Here is a 22,352-nt window from a genome sequence, read left to right on the forward strand (position 1 = left end):
AGGCCTGATTTTGCCACAGCTTTATGCAAACACCACCACCACCGCCTTGGAGAACGGGCCTGGAGGATGGGTTGGAGAAAGCTTCAGTGTAACTTAGCCCATACTTGGTTGTGAATGTGTTGTACAGTTATAGCTGGGATTTAACAATCATTACCTATTTTATGTGCAGAAACAGGAATTATGGCAAAGTACCGAGGGTCATTTGTTTTCTGAGTTGCAATGCCTTTATTTGGTTAAGTGGTCTGAGTCAACAAAGTAATACTCTCCTCTATTTCCGAGAGTTTCTTCAGCATCTGGTTCACCTTGGCCTCATCAAACTCCAGACAGAGAAACTCCGATTCCTACAAAACAAAATTGCAAGAACAATAGTTGAGAAAGATAATGGTTTTTCAGGCATACAGTGGAGGCAGGATAGTGAGTTCTGGTTTCCTGACGATTTGTGTCCCGTGTCTCCTTTCTTCCTGGTACCACTTAAATAACCTCAGTAGACCCAGAGGTTGGCTACACACCTACTGAGAGCAGTACGTGCTGGCAGGCCAGCCAGTGGCTGCCAAAGACGACATAGGAAGGCCGAGCTCTGCCCACTTTTCCTTTCAATGTGGGCATCAGTTTAGGTCTCTCCTCAGCTGCAGACTTTTGCAAAACTTGTAGAAATTTAATTATATCTGAGACTTCAACTTTTTTTTCCAATCTGGTGATCCCCAAAGCTGTTGCTGCAGACGCTGGGAACTGCAAAGTGGATGGAGCCACCACACAAAGCTCGTCACATACAAAAATGAGATTTTATACAGGGGAAAACAAGAATCCAAAACACAGTCTTGTACAGGACATCCCACTCTGGAAATTTAGGAGAGTTTTATATTCTCTTACACATGGGCTCTAAGTGTCAATATAACTTAGAAGCAAGTTAAGCAGCAGCATTGATTTGCTCTGAGAAGTCCTGTCACATCTTAAAAAGTAGTTATTCTCTGACAAGATGGATATTGGGATATAGTAAAATGATCTTGTCAAAGGCCCAGAAAATAAAGAATATATATTAATAAATAAAGAATATATCTATATGTGCACGTGCGCATGTGGGTGTGTGTGTGTATATATATATCTATAAAGTTCAAATGATATGGAACTCATCAATAAACACCAATATGAAAAGGCCTCCTGAGATCTCCAGTCCATTAGCCTTACCTACTGGTGTGCCTAGAGTTACAAAGTATTTCCTCTAGTGAGTCTGGCAGAAGAAATGTTTGAGATTGCCAGGAATGCAACTGTGTACTAGAAGTCATTCCAGGTGAAGCACCATCAGTGATAGAGAAACAAATTGAAAATATTTGAAGATGAAAGTGCAGCCAGTATGGAGGAAGGTTTCCTTATGAAACACTGGAATAGTTTTAGCAATCAGAATCACTGTATATCCACTGAATTTCTATATGTAACGCAGACCCTGTGGTGCTTATAAAAGCAGAAGGGCATCTCCAGGTCTTGTCTGTTTTCTACCAGACTAAAATTTCTATCATTATTTCAAAATATGTGTTTTCCATACAATTAGCATCTACCCAAAACACCACAACTTCATCCTTTAAATTTATGGAATTAATAGTTAATACACAAGGATAAAATCATTGGACAAATTAAACCCATCATTACTAACCGCATTTTAGGACTGTTACAAGCATTTCCCCCAGGCATCAGGAATAGTTCTCCCTTTTACCCTCTCTCGTTCTCCCAAGGATTCCTGGGTTGTTTCATTTTTTGTAAAAACCAAACCAGCAAGTGATATATGAACAAAAATGCTAACAGAGGCAGCAAGGGGATCATTTTGTGTGCAATTATCACAATAGGCACTGCCAGAAGAACGCTAACAGGAAAGAAACAAGGTGCCAGAAGTCAGCGATCAGGAAGCCGAGCATATGAAGTGCATGGAAAGGTTGTGCTGGACATCAGTCACATGGGGAACTACCACAGTTCAAGGCAGAAATCAAAATGGTGATTTCAACCTTAAAACTTGAAACCTTCTAAGACCTCATAAAATGAGAGCGGCATGCACTTTAAGCTTTTTTTGTCTTCAAATATCACTGTCTCTCCCATGATGCTGGTACTTAGGCGCTTGGCAAGTCACTTATTGTAGCTCCACTGGATGAGTCTAAGTCTTTGTGAAATGTTTATTATCTTCACTGCTAATGACCAAATCAGCCAACAGACCAAGGTGCAAAGATCAAGTTATGTATTTAGTATGTGGATCTTTCTGATTAGAAAAGGTTTCATAGAATTAAGGAGAACTTTGCCTGAATGAAGTATCAGTAAAATTCAGAAATAGTCATGTAACTAAGTATATACCATGTAGAATATACAGATGACTATTAGGAAAAGCCTTTGCCTTATGACCAATTATGCTCATAAACAGCATCGTATTGGAAACTATTACTGTAGATTGTGGGTTTTTTTTTTAAATTAATCATTCATCTCTATAATATTACTTAGTACGTTCCAAAACATCACAAAAGTAGCATTAAACATTTGGGATCAATAACAACACAGATATGAAATCTAGGACTTGGAAGCAAGGGCTCTGTTGCACCATTTTTCTTGTCCTTGACAATCGTTATTGACACGTCTTATGGAAAATACCGTGTATAAAATACCCCTGCAAGCATATTTAGAGCAAAGCATAATTACAGCTGGTCACTGTGTAGAAAGAAAATGTTTGGTGAGGAATTTCATCGCTTAGCTCCATTTGGCAGTGGGCTTTCTGCTATCTTCCTGTCTGATTAGGAGTGCACTGAAAAAAATCTAGGTCGGATCTGCCTGAAGAAGATGGGTTTGCAGGAGATTGCATAAGAAAGCCTGAACAAAACCCTGAAATATCTCTCTCTACGTTCCTTGATTAGAAAGCACTGAAAAAGTCAAATCTCAAGCAATCCGTTAGTTAACCCCTGAGGCTTTGTGAAGCATTGCACCGAAACCAGATCACAGACCCTTGCTGGAGAAAACCATTCTCCACTGAAATGAGCAGAAATGGGCAGTGTCAGCCCAACTGGTGCATCTGCAGCAAGTTGGGACTGCAAAGCCAATGCCTCTTCAGCTCCCCCAGCTAAATCCTTGTTTTCCCAGACCTGACCGGAAAAAAGTTTTGCGCTCGCTTTCACAGAAGAGCTACTGCAAAAGCAGAAGTTTTTCTCACCAACCTAAAACCATTCCAATCTCTGCAACAGGTTACAAGTCTTGTTTCACAGACAACATCTGAAAACAGCTTTTCCCTCTGTAACCTGACCTCTCTTTCCTCAAAATGTGTGCCACAGCCACGGGCTGATTTCTGTCTTTTAGGGAATGAGTGGTGGTGCCACGCTATGCAGCCCTGGGTCATAGTCCTTGACAGGACAAACTCCAAGGCCAAACTCCTGTTGACTTCTGTGGCTTTCCAGCCACAACTGTGCACCTCAAGTCATGTGAGCCCATCAACAGACTTCCCCAGGCTAGGGTCTGCCCATGAAGCTTTGAAGATCTGCATAAGCTGATTTTACAGCTTAATCACATGGTGAGTGTGAGCGGACAGGAGAAGACCGAAGTCCCAGCTCTGGTGGAGATGTTTTTGCATGAGCCTAAGGAGGCTTTTTTTCCCCCCTCTTCAAGTTTTGTCAGTAAATTGAGCAAAAGGACACTCTTGGATTACATTAAGACTCTGCATGCCACTTTGTACAAGCGTAAGTATACTCATAAAACATACTTTTATTTATAAAGCAGCTAAAACTTTCCTATGTGGATTGGACAGTATCTAAATAGTTATCACGCTCTGACGTGGACCAACCTAAAACGTGATCAAGAGGGCTGTAAATCAGGCTGCTCAGAATTGGGCTTTAGTTTTATTTAATGCTTCTTTAGTTTATATCCTCCACAAAGTTCCAAAGAGGGAGAAAAAAGGAAGAAAAAAGATGAAGCTATGAAATTAAAACTTCCCATCACTCCCCTAAGCTGTCCTCCAGGAGCAGGACAAATTTAGTATCTCTGCTCCTTCTCAGCAGGAAACAAGTCATCACTTTTGATACTTCCTATTGTTATAGAAATTTTCAGCCCACTTGGATGTCTTGTGGTTAAGCAAACCCAAAATGGAATGAGTCATTCATTAAAAATAAATGCAGAAGCTAACAAACAAGAACATCAACAGGCTACTAAACACTCCTTATCTGAAGCCACCAAACACGCAATGACAGCACCATGAGCCCCTCCACCAGACAGAGACCTGCTGTGGTGCATGTTTCATATCTGAAGCGTGAGTAGCGGTGCCTCAAAGCCGTGAAGCACAGCACACTTGCCTACCAGACCGAAATCTGGACTTCAGCTGAGCCCTTCATGGGGATGGACCCAGTCTTTGGAAAAAGGCACACTTATGCACAACGAGTGGGGCATTAGAGCATGTCTGTGTGCAATGGAAACGGCATGTGCATCCTCGCCTTGCGGTTGGAAAGCCAAGCTCGATGGTCTCAGAAAGGTGTGGGAATGGACGTCCATGTCCTGCGACCGTCTTGTTTTTCTCCCCACATGCTTTCCCACCCTTCCTCCCATTTCCGTCCTGGGCCTGGGCTATAAAAAGGAGCTGCAAAACAAACATCCAAGAAACACAAACTCCCCCAGCCATGAATTAGGTCTTCTAGGTTTTTTTCTTTTTCAGGAACAAGAGAGAGCTGCAAAAATATTTATGAGAGAGTAAGAGAAGCACAACTTTCTGTATCTTAGTAACTACACTTAAAAAACCCTGTATTTTTAGAAAACCAATCCTCACACATTCAAAACTTAAAAAAATACAATTGTTCTCTACTGTATCAGTTTGACCAGCTACTTAAAATGGTTCCCAGCAACTTTGATACATCTAGTATTTTTAAGTTTTAGCTATTATATCGGAAAAACAAAAATAAAATCATCTGAATTCACAGATTATTTTATTCATATTCATTTCCATTCGATTTGGAGACCTCCTACAACACTCAGCATTCAGGGAACTTGGTCACTGCCAGGACTGCAATGTAAGTTGGCAGTAAATTTGCTTTGGAACACAAAGTGTCTTGACTAAGGCTCGTTTCACAGGCCGGGGTGGTGGCTTGGGGCATCTCCCAATGCGGAAGTGAGGAATTCAGCTTTGTTAGCAAATGGCGGTTGCAAGGGAGCACTGGTACAGGTGCAATCAGTGGGGTGCCATGCCTCACACTTGCTGGCCCAAGGACAGTGAGGGTTGCTACATGCAAATAGCTGCCTATCCAGGTGGAAAGACCTCAGACAAAGCTTTGAGAGAGGTAAGGAGAACCCCCTGCCAAGGGGTAGGAAATAAAAGTTGCTCAGCAACTGAACAAAGACACCAAGCTGTTGATGACAGCCTTAACAACCCAAAACTCAGGTGGGTTCAGAAGACCAGGGGCTTTCTTCCATTAAATCAGAGAGGTGCTGTCAAACAGAGAGCTGGCCAGCTACCAGAAGAGCAGGTCTCCATGGTTCAGCGGAGGTGTCACATGCAAGGGGAGAGGGAGCCAACTCCATCTTCACACAGGGAACACTCTATGGCATTCAAGGAACTGAGGCAGAGACAAATGCAGGGTTTGTCTGGTTAGATACTATTTCATATAAAAAGCAGTCAAATTTTAAAACCCTATGCAAAGAGAATACAGGCGATGCTGTGTGCCCATCCTCACCTCTGTGGATTTCAGACATGCTTGGAGCAAGCGCAGGGTCCACGGCCCATGGGAACAAGCCCACTCACAGCTGCTTGATCTGGGGTCCCAGAGGCCGCGGGGTTACAGGTGCCACTACTAAAGAGGGGCCCGTAGGAGGAGAACTGCTTCAGATCATGAAGTCAAAAAGCAGAGATGCCACGAACTGGGTCCCACGGACCTTGTCCCGAGTGACCGGGAGGGAAGAAGAAACCTCAGCGAACACCCCATGACGGGCAGTCACCAGCCAACACACCAGTCCCATGCATAAAAGCCTTCTCAACTTGATGTGGTGCTTGTAAGTCCATTAATGGCTCTTTGTAAAGGAATTATCCAATTTTGAATTATCAGGAAAGCAAACTCTTTAGATAGTGAAAAAGTGTCAGTTTCTGATGCCTGTGTGCAAACACAGCCAGCCAGACAGCCAGGTACAGAGATGCAGTTCTGTACCCACGCAGCTGCTTCCTGGAGCAATGGGAGTACCACGGGTTTTTAGGTCTTATCCTTTTGGTACAGGCAATGCAGTCATTTGCCTCAATCTGCAGAGGCTGGGATTCAATGTAGTTTCATTACTCTGGAAGATATTTTATTCTCACAGCTTAGGTTTTGCGTTAGATTAAGATGTTTTAAAGATTTAGCTGCCTCTTGTGTAAGTAAAAACCAAATCTGTAACGTCACCAGAAACCCAACTTGACTTCAAACACCCTGGTACCTTTCACTGTGATTAAGAACCCACGTTGATTTTCAGCCTTCCCAATTCTTCACATTAAGTGGTTTTGGAAAGGACTAGCTGATAAAACAGTTTTACATCTGCAGTGTGCATTTGCTTGTGAGCAAGGAAACCTCGTTACCCTTATTAACAGTTTTTGATACTGTGGTAAGCAAAGTGCTTTAGTTAGGGGGGGGGGGGTGTTTCTTAATTAAAAGAATTGTGGAAGCCAGAATTTCAATAAAAGTTATTAACAAAAGTTGTAGAGTTCAGAAGTGTTGCCTTTACTTTGAGCCAAAGCCCAACCATTCAATGTTATGTGATTAAAATAAAAAGTAACTTGTTTCTCCACTTCTCAATGGGATGTGTGAAAGGGTGAATCAAAGAAATTTCTAGCATAACAGTTCCTATAGAAAAAATTTTGCTTAACGACTTCTAAGTTCCTCATGGCTAAGCAATAAATAACAAATTCTTCACTACTCCATGTCACTTTTCCTTCCAGATCACTGAATATTCTGCAGCCAAGCAAATCTCCTACCTCCTCTGTGCACCAGGAAAAATACCATGTTATTTTATGTAAGTAATTAAGTGCATCACTGGGAAATAAAGACTCCAGAGTCATGACCATCACACCTCTCAGCATTTCACGTTAGCTTGGATAGTAAAACCAGCAGGGAATACCTCCAAAATGATATAATATTCTACTGTAGTATGCCAGGAGACAACACATATAGTTTTCCACCTGAGAGGTGGTGGGCCAGGAGTCATCTGCAGAGTGCATCTGGCTCATGTGCCGCAAGTCAACCCACACTGATCTGCGGTAGGATGCATGCGGCAGCTTGGCAGCAGCCTGGGAAGAGATAAGGTGGCCCCCGCCAGCCCCAGAGGGTTTCACCGCACCTCTGTGGATGCTGCCGACTTCCCAGCAAGCACACCCAGATGCGGGCACCCTCCTGCTGCAAAATTAGGTGCCAGGCATCTTGCTGGGACAGGCTTATTCTTTGCAGCAGGAAAAAGTATCAAAATATACAGAAAAGTCGGTGGGGGGGGGTAAATAAAACAATCCCGAAGCAAGCTGCTCAGTGCGGTGCGGTACAAGGAGCCATTCACTAAGACACCACGCAAGCCTGAACTTGCATCACACGGGAGCGAACATGATAGCAAACGTGCATGGGAATTCAAAGCACACTCATCTTCTCCAGCAACACCCACAAGCAGGAACAAGTGTCACTTTGTTTCCAAGGTATTAATTAGACAGAAAAGACAAAATACTGATTTTGGAGTAAATCTATAGCCTACCAATTTTTTTTTTGTTTAATTTTTGCGAACAAGTATTAAGACATTAACAAGTATTAAGGAAACATATGCATGGGCTTAGATATAACCTGCTTCAGCAGCATGAGTAAGGATTACCAAAAAATCTCCTGGTTTATCTGAAAATGTCAACTCTCCCACTTCCTCCAAATTTGTTAATTCCATTTAAATACTATTTTAGTAAAATACCTGCAGTGACTACCCTGTAAGTAATATCCCAGCTCACAAGTATAATATAATCCCAGCTCACAAGTATAATAGTATTTCAACAGGAAAATCAGTAACGGCCAACTACCTTATCAGCTCCCATTTTATATCTTAATACCCTTACAGAGAGGTACTGCTGCGCCCTCCGGGTGCACTTTCCTCCTCGCTGGCTCAGCACCAGAGGAGGTTTTGCCTGTGCTGGTACAGTCCAGCTTCCCATTCTCGCAACCAAGAATAGTGCATTCTCAGTTACCCCTTTTTTAATTTCTTAAATCCCTAGAAGATTATAATTGCAGTTGAAAAGAAAGTGTCTGGAAATAGCCAGTGAGGAAACTTAGAGAATTGGCAGAGGGGTAGTACAGACCTGACAGTAATAAATGCACCTTAACTTTACAAATAAAAAAATACAAACAAGTCAAAGCTCTTTAGACCTCTTTTAAGCAGCGCTCCATCAGTGTCACTTGGCTAGTTTTTAAGTCAATAGATTTAAAGTTCAAGGTGGCTCTGGTCATTCCTCAACACACCAGCACTGCCGGGAGCAGGGGGAGCGGAGGTGGCTCTAAAGCAGCAACAGTGAGCTGCCTAAGGAGCCCACTGGCTCCAGTGTTAAAAGGAAGCTGGCAAATAGCCCCAGTCATGCCAGCGCCCCGGCCACTGCCGGAACGTATTAATAGCATGCTCTATGTTAGAGTTATTTCTCTAACACGGACAGAAACAGTAAGATACTACCTTCAACGTTCAGCTGGACCTGCTTAGAGCCTTGCATGATAAAGAAATGCAAATCTTAATTTAAAAAAAAAAAAAAAGAAAAAAAATTCCCAAACCCCTCATCCATCCCAAAAAAGACAAGAGAAAAGAAATTTTAAAAGTTCCAACCTAACCCAAAATGGTGCAAGGACACATTTTCCTTGGAAAAGGCATATCTTCAAGTCAGTTCTACAATGATGCTGCCTAGCTCTATTGCAGAAGCCTCCCTTCATGGTAGACTACTCCTACTTACTCATTATTGTGGGAATTTGCTGTTGTACCTTCCAATGTTGGAAAATAAATAAACCCTGATAAAAAAAACCTGATAAACTCACCTCAGCATTATTATTACTATTACTTGCTTCCAAACTTTTCTACGGAGGACCTCTCCTTGACACCTGGTGCACATGATTCTAATGTGACTCACCCCGGTATTGCTGGCAGGCCCTGAAGGGCTGCCTGGTTATTTGGTATTGGGTTTTGCTCTGCTACATGTCAAAATACACAACAAGCTACACTTGATCCTCTCGCAGACCATCAGGGTGGAAGATCCTCCCAGCACAGAGTGCTTCCTTAGTGCTCCAGGCTTGCTTCTCTGAGGAATAGCTGCTCATGCCATTCCTGGCAGGACAGGGGGAGAGGGAGATAGAAATAACCTGCATAATTCATGCTAAAAAAAATAATAAAAGATAATGCATAAGTTACCATGACAATGTTCTCAAAAGTAGGAATAGAAGACCCAAAAAGAAGAAAAATATTGGATTTGAGCTTATTTTTACTTCTTCAAGAATCAGGGCAATACCATATTGAACTGGGTGATTCATGCTAAGTGGAAAGACTTCCTGTCAGATGTTTATGAGAATGATTTATTTTTGCTGCTTAGACTCTCAGATTAGGAACACCTGGTAAGTGGTAAAAAGAAAAAAAAAACCCTGGGCTGCCACAAACCAATGCAGGGCGATAAAAGTATGAGATGCTGCATCGAATCTCCTATCACATTGCATCAATCGTGATCCCACTGCAAACTTCAGAAGTTATTTTTAGATTCATTAATATTCTGCAAGATACACTGGGGCATAAGATAATGGCAGAAAAGTCTGGATAATTCCAGAAAAATTGGAATGGATGGCAATCCATGGATTTCATATGATCACATTTCTGACAATACTAAATCCATTATTTTTAATTCAATTGATTGCAACAAACCTATAATCATGGCCTTAAGGTAAAGTGCAATTCATTTCCATAATACTGTATAAAATAAAGCACAAATATTTGTAACTGAAAGTGCCTTCTAATTCTTCTACATTATTTTGTTATTAGATGAACCAAGAATCTCTTAAGCAAATGATTATTACATCCACATAGGAAAAAAAAGTTAACCCGCTTGCAGATTTTTTAATACTTTTAATGGAACATCAAGCCTGTAATATCACAGATTAAACAGATAAAGGATTGTAGAAATTGGAATAATTCCAGGAGCGTAAGACTAGGTCTCTGATACTGCATGGCAAACGTAATGTCATTGCTTTTACAATATCAACCTATTGAAAATAGTCCATCTATATTTCATACCTTACATGAAAGACGAGTATTTGTGGCTGCAGAGATGCACATGCTTTAACCTGGTCTTTGTGTCTTTTGGAAGCACAGGTTTCTTTTCAGAAAGTGTTACAGGCAAAAAAACCCCAAACCATATTTTAATCAGTGTAGCTAATTAGAATGAAGCATACACTGAAGTTCTTATACATTTCACATCATAAAGAATTAATAAGAAAAAAGACAACTTCATACTTTTATGCAAGCTTTATATACTTCCTATACGGCTATGCTGTTTCAAACTGGTGATATTAACCTGTGTTGGTTTCTGCAAGCCTTCCAATGTCCTCTCTTTTTGATTTTTTAAAAAATATCACTTTGATTTGTACCTATTTCCTTTTTTGAGCTGTTGGAACCTTATGTATTCCTCATATCCTGCCCAAAGAGGATTATCCCGTCCTATGTGCTCCCCCTACACAAACTCTGTATTGCAGGGGTTACTTATCCATGCTTCCACTTGAAAATATTATACCACAGTGCATAAATACAGAGGTTGACAATGAACAAACGTTGGATGTCTAACACGGGTAATTACTCTGCATTTGTGATTAGTGATCTCCTATTTCTTTTCATTATTGAAAGAGTGCTCAGTCATAACCGCTGTGTTCCAGATGCTGCGAGGACACTGCTCATTCATTATTGATGTTGATTAACCCTCAGTTGTTTCAGAGAAAACACAGCGAATGTCTTTCCTATGAAGGCAAAACACATTCAGATACCCTGAATGCTGAGCCACTTCATAGGGCAATCCTGTGGCCAGAAAGGAAAGGTTATAAAAGCCACAGTTCTGCTGGTACCAACACAATTCAGAAAAAAAAAAAGACCTGGTTATGCTGACAAAATGCAAATTTCATTCTCATTTACTGATGATTCTTTGCAAGATTATAGCTGTAACTTTTTATGTGGGCTTATCTGATTGATTGCCACTTGCTAAGCTTGCTTACCTGGTTCCTCCAACACCCTTTTACAACGTCTTCCAGTAGTTAAGACTCAAGTTACCCCATAAAATGCCTTTCCAAATCTGCTGCAGTCATTGGCCATCACGAGAGGTTAACAGAATGGAAAACCCTTTATTCCCTCGCTGAAGAGTGGCATATGTTTAAATGTATATAATGTACATAGTACTTTGGCTTCCTGTCTGTTCACAGTTCAAGTCACTAATTATAAAACTGTGAATTTGATAGGGAATCCCCAGTGATTTCTCCAACCCTGTAGTCAACCAGCTTCATAAATATGGAGTGACTGAAATGTGTTAATAATAATTGTTTAAAAATGGCCTGGTTTGTCCTCCCAAGTCCCACATGCCAACATTGAGTACCAATGGTTGCAAAGTCAATCATCCCCATGAGGCTGCATCGTTTTCATTTCAGAACTGGGTAAACAGGCAAACAGATGCAGAATCTAAAATCCCTCTGTTGTAGCCACAGTTTGAGGTATCTACCCCATTTTTCAGAAACCTGCAGTGTTTTTAATAGCACTCCATACCTTTTCAACATGGCTCCGACCACCTGTGGCTGTAAAGCTCTTTGCAGATTTACCCACATCTGCCTCGGGCACCCAGAAAATGGGGGACATCTCACTGGGAAACGACTCTGAAAAGCTCAGCTGTGGCCAGCTTCACCAAGCCTCACACCAGGGCTCTGTGGACTGAAATAAGCCTGGAGATTGCGTTTAACTGTCTTATGCATGAGGTTGTCTCTTACCTTCTGGCAATGTCCTACCCTTGGGTAGCCTGTTCATCAGCCTGAACCCAGGGCCAGGTACCTACAGCAGCGCCCAGAGCATCCAGTCAGCATTTCCACTCTGGAATGTGTTCAATTCAGGCAAAATCCTATAGGAATTGAGCTGCTGGACAAAATGTCTATCAAGAATGCGCAAATAAGATTTCCAGAGGCTCCTAACTTGTTTAAGGCAAATTTTTTTTCCATAAGGGCACCAAGAAGCACATCCCTGACCTTGCTGTAAGCGTTGAGCTTACTATTTTCATGCCTTTTTCCTCCAAAAAACATTACAGCATTTCCCATATGAAAAGATACTTAAGGAGAAACCCCCAGAACATTTTTCCCTCTTAGTCTTGATCTTGGAGATAGACAAACTAGTTTGGGGAATGATTCAGCCTGGCAAGGGAAATAGGGACCATGTAAGTTGGTCAAAGCTGAAGGCCACCAAATACAAGGCTGGATAATCCTAACTGAAGGCACTGCCATCACTGTTGCCTTCTTTAGATGGGAATAGAGTTGTGGCAAGAGAACAAAAAGCGCTACCATATAACTCCTGGTGTGGAAATGAAAAGTGAAATGTCTCTGTATCTAAACGGATTTAAAAAAAAAAAATGCAAAAATAACCTCCCCCAAGTCCTCTCTGCCCCTACAGACACTATTTTGACACAGAAATCACATCAAGACTGTCTTCAGGTGAACCCCTGCATCTCTGAAAGCACAGCTGAGTTCAAGAGTTCTTTCAAACGCTAAAACAACAAGTGTGGGATGTTTAATCTTTAACAGTGGCATTTTTCTCCTGCTGCTTGACCAGCTTGAAGTAAACAGGTGTAACAGCATGCAAAATAAATCATTTCACCTGCTTAGTCCGCTGACACTTTCTTGGTGACACTGGTATGCAACTCTGGTTGGGTCTCAAGCCCAGCTGTTATGTAGAAGAAGGTGTAAACAAGCAGAAAGTTAAAATCACCAACCTAAGAAATGCATTTGCTTTCTAACTATTCTTTGTGCAAACTTTTTTTCCATTAGGCAAGCTTAAAAGGCCTCCATGCAGATGGGCTGTAGAGATTTATATCAATTTGTGTGTGTATTAGGGAAAAAGCCCTGCTCTTCCCCTGTCCTACAGGCATGGCCATCTCCTCCTTGCGACAAGAAGAAAGAGACAATACAAGTCTAGAGAGCCAGGACTCTTCAAGGTCAAGGCTTATTAAGGGAGAATTTAGGGAGAATTTATTTAGGTGCTTGTGGTGAATTTTTGGAAATCACAGAATCACAGAATGGTTTGGGTTAGAAGGGACCTTTGAAGGTCATCTAGCCCAACCCCCCTGCAATGAGCAGGGACATCTTCAACTAGATCAGGTTCCTCAGAGCCCTGTCCAACCTGACCTTGAATGTTTCCAGGGATGGGGCATCTACCACCTCTCTGGGCAACCTGTTCCAGTGTTTTACCACCCTCATTGTAAAAAATTTCTTCCTTATATCTAGTCTAAATCTACCCTCATAGACTGGTCATCACTGGTCTAACCCCCATTTGGGAAATGGTACACAGAAGTTTTACGTGGAATCATGTTAATACTGTAACACACACAGTTGCAAGTCCCCAATCACCCTAAAAGTGTAAATTAGACTGAAAGTTTCACATTATCTTTCCTCCTTTAGAAGAAAGCTTTTGGGGATCCTATGCAATTCCAGTGTCTGTCAAAGGATGCAATCTTAGGGAAATAGAGGCTGAAATATTATGTTTAACTTTGTATTTATCTTTCTCCGTGTGAATGCCCTAGTGCATGCCTACGGATAACAGGCAGGGCTTAAGAGGTTTTAAAGAAAAAAACCCACAGTGCTACCTGCAAGTTTCACCAAACTGTACAGAGAAGCACATAAAGACAGCATTAAAAAAAAAAAAAAATTAAACTACCTTTGTATCACTGTGAGATCTGAATCAACACATGTATTTAAAAACTAAAGGAAATATTTCTATATGTAATGGCATATATGTAATGGCTATATTTCTGGCAGGGTATCAGGTTCTTATCTTACTTCTTAATCACATTTCTCTCCAGTTCATCTCAGCTCCCCCACCACTGGTAGTCCTTCCACTGCCAGTGCTCACAAGGGTACCAGTGATGAGAAAGCTCCATCATCATGTATTTGAGCTCTGTCTGCTGTGTCAGCTCTTAACTAATGAAGATTCTCTCAGTGGAACTGCTGCAAGGTGATGTACTTACCTCTGAAAGTCCCCTGCAGAGGACCTTAAAGGGTAAATGTCCTTCCTCACAATCCTTGCCTTACTGTGCTGATCTGCATTTTCCAATTTCTATCTTGTTTGACAGCTGTACTTGTTTTCTTGCACCACATTTTGTTTGGCTGGTGTTGCATAAGCCTGCTCATAGAGCTGAAATATCAGTCTACAGCTTTCTCTATACATGTTTAATTTCCAAATACCTAGGCTAGTTTCTGTTTTTCAGTCTTGTAGCACTTAATTGCAGTATGAAATTAGTATAAGAAAAAGAGAGCCCTTACTGCAAAGATCTTCTGTTTTACCCTAAATTCAGCTTCTCTAGCGAGAACATTAATCAGACCTGGAATTCATATTGATTACATTTTAACCTCCCTATTATCTAACATGGGAGTCATTCAGCATTGCAAAAAAATTAAAATCAAGCATCATTTGGCATCATAAAAGAAACCCTTTTCAGAATCAAGTTTCAACTACTTTGTGATATTATTTACCATTTTCTTATATGTATTGGAAAGTACCATATTGTATCATCAAACCCTCTGCCACTGTGGCATGTTTTTGTTACAGGGTATCACCAAGGCTGGAGTTTGCACACTGTGCATTTAGTTAACTCTTAATTACATAAGGAAATATCTGTGCTTTTAACTTAACTGTTTTATTTAATCAAATCAGTGTCAACCACATGTCTCTCAGTTACTGCACTATTTACTGGCAGGAAAACAGGAATGAGCTGTGGGATTAAGAATTACTTTTATACCAACTACATACACACGGTTTAAGTAATCTGCATTTTAAAATAATCTCACAGTCAAAGAATACAGTCAAAACCTGAGCAGAGAATACCTGACCTTTAGGAGGCTGCGTGACTTGGGATCCTGGCATATTCTGGCTGAGAGCACTATCAGCTTGCAGGCTTAATATGGTTAGCATCCCCCAAAACAGATCTCTCTTGCTTCTTTGCAGCTCTTTAATGTTTTAGTTTATCTGTTACATAAAGGATTCAAATGCCCATTAATGTCCTGCCTAAAAGTATTAGACCGAATATAAAAGCTGAGTGGAAATTAATACTCTAGACAGTTCAAGTGGCTTTATTTTCCATGACAGCAGGCAATGCTGGCTCCTGTCAATGCCAATGGCTAAAAGATCCTAGCTTTTTGATGCCAATCTGTCTTCAGTGAAGACTGTACCTGGCTTGGTCAAAGAAGAGACTGAAGATTAAAATTACTCTGAATCAGCATTTTGGAATAAGATGTGTTAAAACCTTCTTTTCTGCTCCTTTCTGAACCGTGCATACTTGCCCTGTGGTCTAAAAGGCACCCGGACTGCCTGAAACAGAGGAGCAGATGAGGGAGGGGAGTACAGGACATGTTGCTGAAATACTGAACAAAAAGTACAACGGTGTTTATTTTGGTGGCTGCGAGTTTCACAAGTGGTTAGTAAAGGCCATGCAAATCCTCTTCTGGTTCGCACCTCTGAACAGTGACAGGCAATGCCCTCAAAAAGTCCCATATTCAAAAAGTCCCTATATTCTTGCACCTAAGATCTTAGATCAGCACAACCCAGCTACAGCAACTACGTCTGTGCCCACAAAATGAAATTTTTCATAAACTAATTTTTCAAGGGCATCTGTTCATGCACATCTATCCCGGCTGTGTTTATAGCATCACAGCGATGCCAGGCATCCATTTGCTCTAGGGTATTTTACCACGTAGAGAGGAACAGCACAAAGCCTGGCAAAACAGATCCTCAAAGGCACACACACTACACCAGCAGCATCCCCATCTCATTATAGAAACATTAACCCTCTGTCCCTGGCACACTGGTGCATCAGACAAATCCTGAATTACACACAAATATGCCTCTAAATGGAGAGTGAAAAGTTACTCTCACTTGGGCAGAAGGGCTCATCTAAAAATATGAAAACAGTGTACCAAAGGCTTGAAAATATGCCTCCAGTTCAGCATGTGTTCAGCTAGGTTTTCCTTCTTAAAATGTATAACAAGACAAAGCGGTCAGGCCAAATAGGCTTGTTTCTGCTGTTTTTGTGGCATTTATCTATACCCTTTCCGATGATCTGAAAACAGAATTTATGAGGACAAAAGGGACTACTCAGAGTTACATTGCCACTGCAAACACATATTCTCAGCAGGACCAAAATAACTATACTTGCTTCTTTTTAGTAATTCAAATATATGAACTTACAAGGGGAAAAAAGCCAAAATAGAAAAAAAAATTGTTTTCTTTAATTTTTGGTATTTGTTTCTCATTTCTTTTAGATTGCAAACTGCTGTCTTTCAATTCACCATGAGAAACCCCCCATGGAAAGGAGGGCAGCCACGTAGTCACAGTCCAGCCTGTTTTACAGCCCCTTCAACACCGCTGCTATTGCTGTTCCAAAGCCTAGGGCCAGGCATCGCACTCGGATTTATCAGCAAAACAGCAACTCTTGCCTAGTGTTGTGCAAAGCCCACTAAAGATAGTGGGAATCTCTGCACTGACTTCAGTGACCTTTGGATCAAATGCACTAAGATATCAGTGTTACGTCCTGGCAGGGAGACACTAGACGAATATAGCTCTCTGCTGAAGAAAATGGAGAAGCTACAGATTTGCATTTTTCTTTGCCCTTTTTTTTAAAAAAAAAAACCACAGAATATGTCCTTGCTAGTATTTGCTGCATGATACATAACTCCTTTTTTTTTCCCAGCTTCTTGCCTCCTGTAAGGGGAAAAGCAAAGGCTCACAATGAAAGCTGAATCTGTAGGTGCAATCCTGCAAAGAGATTAGCGTGGGAGGACATTTATGCCTGTGCGGAATCCCACTGAAGTCAAGGGGCTATGGGCTCTGCCCACACAGCTCTCTCTGCCTCAACTAATATTACAACTTTGTTTTATTCAAGCTGCAAGTTCACAATTCATCCTAGAAATGCATACAGGCAATAGAATACGAACTCTGCATTACAGTCAATGCACCTCACCTGGATTCATCTGTTTAAAAGTCTGATCAGGACAGATCAGGACACCCGTTACCAACATGATGCCAAAAACAGCCTTGCCATGAAGACTGTTTGAATGCACGGCACTTCATTGTCTTCTTGACAGGCACCATGTTCAACCATATCTTTTTTTAGAAAGAGAAAAGATTCAAAGAAAAGTTATCTAATTTTGGTTGACCTCTTGTTCTCAATTCAAGGGCAAGTGGTACTGAAGTAGAAATCATTTCCATAACTGAATTGCAGAGCAGTCATTTAACAATTAATAAGTGATCTGCTCGGCATATGAAAACTGAATATGAAAATAAGCATGTGAGAATTGGAGATACCTCTGCACAAAGAAAGGCTGCAGCCCCTCCACATCAGATATTTAATTGGTTATCTTTTTCTTTTTCTCCCCATTAACAAGGGGAAGAGAGGGCGATGAAATATAAAAGAACTTAACCACCTCTCCAGAGGAAAAGAGATGATGTGAATGGCTCATTTAGCTTTCCATGTCTTTGAAGCAGAGGAGAAGTCTCTCTTTTTTTTCCCTCCACCTTTCTTTTTTGGTCTGCATCCACAGTTTGGACATCAGCATTTAGCAGAACGGACGCATTTCTCATTGGTATTATATCTGTAACACTGCAGCCTTGTTCTCCTGCATCAACAAAATGTAAGATTTGTGACTGGTTCCCCTTGGTAGATGTAAGGTTTTCACTCTTGCTGTAGGATTGCAAGAAATAGGACATGTTTCACCTCCTTCCCATTCCTGCAATCAGACTAAACGTGTCCTCCTGGGAGACCAACCTACGCACTGAGGACCTTGCCTGGTGGACCTCGTGCTGGCCTGGCAAATCATGGCCTTGAGAACGCAGTGACACCACCTCATGTCTTCTCACTTCAGCTCTTGAGTGGAGGGACAAGAACCAAGTCACAATCTGTAGCATCTCTCGGATAAAAGAAAAATTGTGCTGTCATTTACGGTAGGGAGAAGAGCAATATTACAAAACCCAAAGCTCCCCCTTCCTTAAGGAAGCAGGGAACAGGAGGAGGATGTGCAACACTGAATGCTGTTGCCTGGTTTTAGATATCTGTCCTAAAGTGGAAGTATAATAAAATTTGTGAGCAGGCCTGTGTCCTTAAACATACGTGTTTCTTCTTTCAAACATCAGAGCACTACACCTTTTTAATCCTTGCAAGCCTAGGAGTTGACCTTTCTGCTGCACTCTTGACCAACAGACACTAACAAAGCCAGGACTAACTGTGTACCATAGTAACAAAAATGCTTGTTGCTGGTTTAAATATCTTGCTTTTCAATTTCCCTGCTTACTGTCCTACCAAAGGGCTGGGAGGTAGTAGAGATTGTACAGAAAGATTTAGAATATGTTGGGGGCTGGGGGGAGACAAAAAGGGGCCTACTATAAAATAAAAATTGGTTAATGAGAACAAGGAATGTCTGTCTCCCCTCCTTGCCCTCAGGATTTTCACATCTCAACTCTGGTAATGCTGGTAATGCCTGTTATATCTTTCTATGTCTATTACATCTTTCTTCAAGGTTAGGAGACAAGAGCTAGCACAGATTTTGCAGCAGCAGTAATTAAATTTTCAGGTTTATTTCCTCCCATTCCTTAAGCTTGCTTTTATCTACACCACTGCTGAATGCCAAACAGGGATGTTCACTGACCATCCAACACTTGCACCCCTGGCTTTCCCTTCCTTCACGAGCCTTTACAGCTCACACGGAGCTCAGAGAGGTTTACAAAAACCAAATGACTCTTTCTCCGAAGCATCATTCCGCCTCCCCTCCAGAGACTTAGAAACCCTCATCTTGGCTACATTAATTAGCAAAGCTGAGTTCAACTCATGTTAGCTGTTGTTTGTATCTATTACAAAACCATAGTGATTAATTTCTTGGAGCCTGCCAAACAGTTTGCAGGAAGAGCGCTGGACGATGCATTGGCGATGCTGCAGACAAAGAGAGAGGTGCATCGGCAGGGCTGTGCGGTGAATGCCAGCATGAGCTTGCCTGCATTATGCTTGATGCAAAGCCAAAAGCAGCGTTTCATTTTCAGGAGGACTAAATTCACTCATAAATTGAAAAACAAGTTTGATAAATAGCTAAAAAGTTGTAAGAAAAATGGACATGGTGGCATGCTGGGCTTATTGCATTCATTCTGCTCCACTGTAGGCTCAGTAATGTACTGCTGGACGTTATAAAATGTGACTTAATTTCCTTGGATAAAAGGATTATCCTGAGATAAAGTATGCTAGGAAGCAGCTTTACATTTGGAATGGCCTTTCTCCCCACCAGCCCAATTAACAGTTTTGGAAACAAACTGTAGACACATAAAGAAAATTTTACTACAGTGATATTTTCTAAAATATCAGCCTAGTTTATAAAAAGGGCATTCGTGCTATAGAGCTCCTAAAATAACCAGGGAGTGACTATGGCATTTTTGGCCTCCTTTGATTGATTCTCCAATAAACAAGTTCTTGATGAGAACTCAGCATTACCATTTAATGGGTTTGTGCTACTTCTGTATGCACCCATTTAACAAAGGGCTGTAATTAGATGCTGATAAAATACCTTACTTTGACATTACAGATCTCAGCTTCTCATTTCAAACCAATGCGGTGGCAGTAATAGGGTTTTGTTGGGTTTGTTGTTGTTGTTGTGGCAGCAGAGCAGGGGAGGACACTGGGCACCACAAGCATCCCCTGCACCAAAAAAGTAACTTTCAAAAAAGCAACTTCCACTATAACTTTTAACAAGGCCAATCAGTCACATGAAGAAATCAAATACATCTTTGGTGCGTTATAAAAACAGAACAACACACCCTTGCTCAAGAACATCGCAGAGATGCTTTCCAGAAGAAACTCTTCTAATGTGCTGTTGAATCCTGTGCTACTGCAAAAGAGTTGATACAGGTTTCAGGCCACCGCTGAATTTTAAACAATAAAATAGGTACAGACACCATTAGACTTGGCTTTTTAGTTCTTAACCTCACTGGGTTTATCTTATCACACTGCTCTTCTCAATACAATTTCACAACATATTGCAAATGATGGAGGATAGAAAGAATGGAAAAACTGTTCAATGGCTGTCTCTGAAGGTGGGTATACATGCTTGGCTGTCTTGATATATAGAAATATATATTTCTACATTTATTTATATATTATCTCATCAGATCCGAGGAAATTCTGATACAGCAGTTTTGGATATCATTAAAATAAACCCCAATGTCACCTAACTAAAAAAAAAAGGTTCAGAGACATGTGATGTCTTTGGGAGGACTAACAGGAAAGTGTCTGCAATAGCTGGCAAAATTCTGCCTAACATATCTTCCCTCTGCCAAGGAGGGTTGTCCTTCACTGAACTGGGGATACCATATCCTTGACTTTTATAATTTTCCCTGTAACATCAGGCAACCCTATGCAACTTTTTGACCTTACAACAGACTTGGACACCACTGAGGTTGAAAGCAAGCAAATTTGAGAGATGCCTGCAGAGTTATACCCAACAACGACCACCTCTACACTGCATTTCGCCCAAGCACATCAGACACTAAATTCTCAGGCAGTCCTGTATTATGCCTCAAATGCATCCTCCCCTGTTCATCACCTCTTTTTGACTCAGATGGTTAGTCTGTATTTTGGGGTCTCTTAAGAGCAAAAGCTGACATAGACCAAGAAATGTGTGTTTAAGGACACCTTCCATAGAGCACAAGAGCCCCCAATACCCAGGTGTAAGAAATCAGGAAAGGAAGGCAAGAGACCAGCATGGATGAGCCAAGACCTACTGGTCAAACTAAAGCGCAAGAAGGAAATGCACAGGCAGTGGAAGCAGGGACAGGTATCCTGGGAAGCATATAGGGACACTGCCCAGTTGTGTAAGGATGGGGTCAGGAAGGCCAAGGTATGGCTGGAGATGAACTTGGCAAGTGATGCAAAGAATAATAAGAAGGGCTTCTACAGGTATGTCAGCCATTGTCTGTATTAGGACCAGTACTGTTTAATATCTTCATCAATGACATAAACAGTGGGATTGAGTGCACCCTCAGCAAGTTTGCAGACACCACCAAGCTGAGTGGTGTGGTTGACATGCCTGAGGGACAGGATGCTGTCCAGAGGGACCTGGACAAACTCAAGAAATGGGCCTGTGTGAACCTCATGAGGTTCAACAAGGCCAAGTGCAAGGTCCTGCACCTGGGATGGGGCAACCCCCGATATCAATACAGGCTGGGGGATGAAGGGATAGAGAGCAGCCCCGTGGAGGAGGACTTGGGTGTACTGGTGGATGAAAGGCTGGACATGAGCCAACAATGTGCGCTTGCTGCCCAGAAAGCCAACCGAATCCTGGGCTGCATCAAAAGCAGTGTGGCCAGCAGGTCAAGGGAGGTGATTCTGCCCCTCTGCTCTGCTCTGGTGAGATCTCACCTGGAGTACTGCGTCCAGCTCTGGAGCCCTCAGCACAAGAAGGACATGGACCTGTTGGAGCGGGTCCAGAGGAGGGCCACAAAAATGATCCAAGGGCTGGAGCACCTCTCCTACGAGGCCAGGCTGAGGGAGTTGGGGTTGTTCAGCCTGGAGAAGGCTCTGGGGAGACCTTATTGCAGCCTTTCAGTACTTAAAGGGGGCTTATAAGAAAGATGAGGACAAACTTTTTAGCAGGGCCTGTTGCGATAGGACAGGGGGTAATAGTTTTAAACTAAAAGAGGGTAGATTTAGACTAGATATAAGGAAGAAATTTTTTTACAATGAGGGTGGTAAAACACTGGAACAGGTTGCCCAGAGAAGTGGTAGATGCCCCATCCCAGGAAACATTCAAGGTCAGGTTTGACGGGGCTCTGAGCAACCTGATCTAGTTGATGATGTCCCCGCTCATTGCAGGGGGGGTTGGACTAGATGACCTTCAAAGGTCCCTTCCAACCCAAACTATTCTATGATTCTACCCTACACACTTTACATGTGCCCACAAATGTATACCTACAGGTGCTGAGTTTTGTTCAGCAAGATGCGATAGGGAGTCAAACACCAGGATGACATTCCTTTGCCTCCACTTCCAAGCTTCCTTCCAGTCAACACTCCCTGTGAAAATAAAAAGCTCTTCTCTGTTGCCATCACATAACACCTCCAAATCTTTGTGAAAACCATG

The 22,352-nt window shown here is 41.8% G+C and overlaps 1 protein-coding gene across 1 annotated transcript in view; it reads right to left on the reverse strand.

Annotated features, from left to right (window-relative positions):
• Positions 1-211: 211 nt before the first annotated feature.
• COMMD1 (copper metabolism domain containing 1) overlaps positions 212-22,352 on the reverse strand; it is an 83,298-nt gene continuing 61,157 nt past the window's right edge. Inside the window, exon 3 of the mRNA XM_075708110.1 lies at positions 212-341. Coding sequence (XP_075564225.1) covers positions 234-341 — 108 coding nt within the window. The 3' untranslated portion in view covers positions 212-233. The remainder of the gene's footprint in view (positions 342-22,352) is intronic.

Source organism: Pelecanus crispus, chromosome 3 (assembly GCF_030463565.1).
Source record: "Pelecanus crispus isolate bPelCri1 chromosome 3, bPelCri1.pri, whole genome shotgun sequence".
NCBI lineage: Eukaryota > Metazoa > Chordata > Aves > Pelecaniformes > Pelecanidae > Pelecanus > Pelecanus crispus.